A 2,240-nucleotide genomic window follows, 5' to 3' on the forward strand; every position below is an offset into this window, starting at 1 on the left:
TGTGCTCAGCATCCCTGCTGGACCCTGGACTCACCCTGCTTGGCACCCAGCAGTGTCCTGGGGTCTGGGTATCTGTGGGGCAGGGGCTTCCTACTCCATCTGCCAACTGAGTGCTCAGAGGATGTGCCAACCGCCTGCCCCAGGCCCTCCCTGGTCACAGCCCGGGCAGGCAAGCCCTGCCAGCTACCCGATCACCCGGGCAGCACCCAGAACGCCTCGGCCAGCGTTCATGGCTTTCCTCCTCCTCACGGCACCTCCGCTCCCACTTATCCTTCCCAAATGATATGTTCTCCCTGGGCCAGGAGGATCTCTCTTGCCTGCCCAGCACCTCTTTGCCGACCCTGTCCCCTCTGCCTTCGCTCACTCTATCCCCTGTGCAGACAGCCTCTTCCTGTGTGTGGGCGCAGAGGCTCTTAACTGGCTGTGTGTCTAGTGGGCCTGACAGACATTTCACAACATGCCGTGGTCAATGCTATAACACAGGTTTGTCTGCTCCCCTACTTCTGAGAGGGGAAGCTCCCACTCCTGGCCCGGCTCACACCCCCGCCTGGACTGCTCTATGCTGTTTCGCGTGGTGGGTCCAGTCTCCTCCAGAAGGCTGGGGGCTCCTGAGAACAAGGCCCAGGTCTTTCCTTGCTCCTCTGTCTCCCCAGACTGGGGGTTCTGATGAGAGGGCCCAGGTCACCCTTCTGTGACCCCAGACTCTGACCCCCTTCCCCAGCTGAGCACCTCCACTTTAGCCTGCTGACTCCTGCCAGCCCTGCCATTCTGTCCCTCCGTCCCTCTGCCTCGGCCCCTGGTCATGCCGGCAGTAGGCCTCCCCCTCCTTGCTCCCCTGAGGTGCTGCACTCACGTCCACGATGAGGAAGTCCAGCCAGCACCAAGCGTTGGTGAAGTACTTCTTGAAGCCGTAGGCCACCCACTTGAGCAGCATCTCCAGCACGAAGACGTAGGTGAACATCTTGTCGGCGTACTCGAGCAGAACCTTGATGGTCTTCCGCTCCTCCAGGTAGATGTCCTCGAAGGCCTGCAGAGCCGGCCGAACAAGGTGGACATGATGCCTGAGCCTGGCCAATTCCACCCTTCACGTGGCTTCATCTCAAAGAGTAACCGCTGCCCAGGAGGGCAGGGAGCAGAGGAGATGCTAGTGGACATGGTCAGTGCCAGGCAAGATCGGCAAGCTCTCCAAGGAGCATGTGGGCCATGAAATGACCTGGCGTGGTGTGTGGACATAAGGCAGAATGTGTAGTGAGAACGCTATTTCCTCGACATTAAAGAGCAAGTCTCAGTTCTGGGCTAGTGTATTTGAAAGACCTTTCTAGAACTTGCTGATCTGCCAGTTTAACAAGGAGAGGGGTGTGAGGCTAGTTCACAGCTTCCTGCTGGAAACAACATAAAACTTTTCTTCATTCTACTTTGTTTTACTTTATACAGCCATAGACTTTTCATTGGTAACTTGGTTTCCAATGACAACAATCATAAAAAGTTTCCCTTTACAGTAAATTGATTTAACCAAAAACAACAACAACAACAACAACAACAAAACCAACAATGAGTCGATCTAAAGCAAAATTTTAAATAAATGACAGTAAAAGCCGTTTGTAGACATGAAGTTTAGGAAACACAGGACTAGATAAGCCAAGCCTGGAGTCAAAGCTCATAAATGCTAGAAGCTGTCTTTCTCCAGGTCCTCATTTGTGCCTCGCCCAAATTCCAGAGCCAACACAGGAACCGTGATGGCTCCCAGCTGCCCTCTCCTACCTCCAGCCTCTGATCTGTGCCTGCTCCCCATGCAGAGTGTGCTCTGAGGCTCCCAGTCTAGGCAACTTGAACGCGTCACCAAGGGCCCTGGGGAGCTGCCTTCACCTGCCGCTCCGGCCTGTCTGCCTGCAGGGCCTCTGCGAGCTGCAGTGATCAGGTAGCTAGCACTGGCGGCAGTGCCCAAGGACGCAGGGCTACCCCGGTCCGTGGGCACAGGACGACAGGGTCATTCAGGTCCCAAAATGGACTTGAGGAGTTGTTCAAGATAAAAAGTAGGCGAATTTTTAATTTTTGTTTTTAAAAATGTTTTTGGTGTATTTTTTAATGATAAAACTCTGTGCTTTATTATTTATACAAAATTAAAAAATAAAGAAATTATGAAAAAGGGAATAAAAGGTACCTCCAGTTTCATGACACTAAAGTACCCATTGCCAGCACCTGGAGAACATCCTTACTGACACTCACTATTTGTGTACACA

General features: G+C 52.9%; 1 protein-coding gene across 1 annotated transcript in view; it reads right to left on the reverse strand.

Moving 5' to 3' along the window:
* SCN5A (sodium voltage-gated channel alpha subunit 5) overlaps window positions 1-2,240 on the reverse strand; it is an 80,217-nt gene that overhangs the window by 14,103 nt on the left and 63,874 nt on the right. Inside the window, exon 19 of the mRNA XM_011355161.1 lies at window positions 854-1,027. Coding sequence (XP_011353463.1) covers window positions 854-1,027 — 174 coding nt within the window. The remainder of the gene's footprint in view (window positions 1-853; window positions 1,028-2,240) is intronic.

Source organism: Pteropus vampyrus, unplaced genomic scaffold (genome assembly GCF_000151845.1).
Source record: "Pteropus vampyrus isolate Shadow unplaced genomic scaffold, Pvam_2.0 Scaffold1, whole genome shotgun sequence".
Taxonomy (NCBI): domain Eukaryota; kingdom Metazoa; phylum Chordata; class Mammalia; order Chiroptera; family Pteropodidae; genus Pteropus; species Pteropus vampyrus.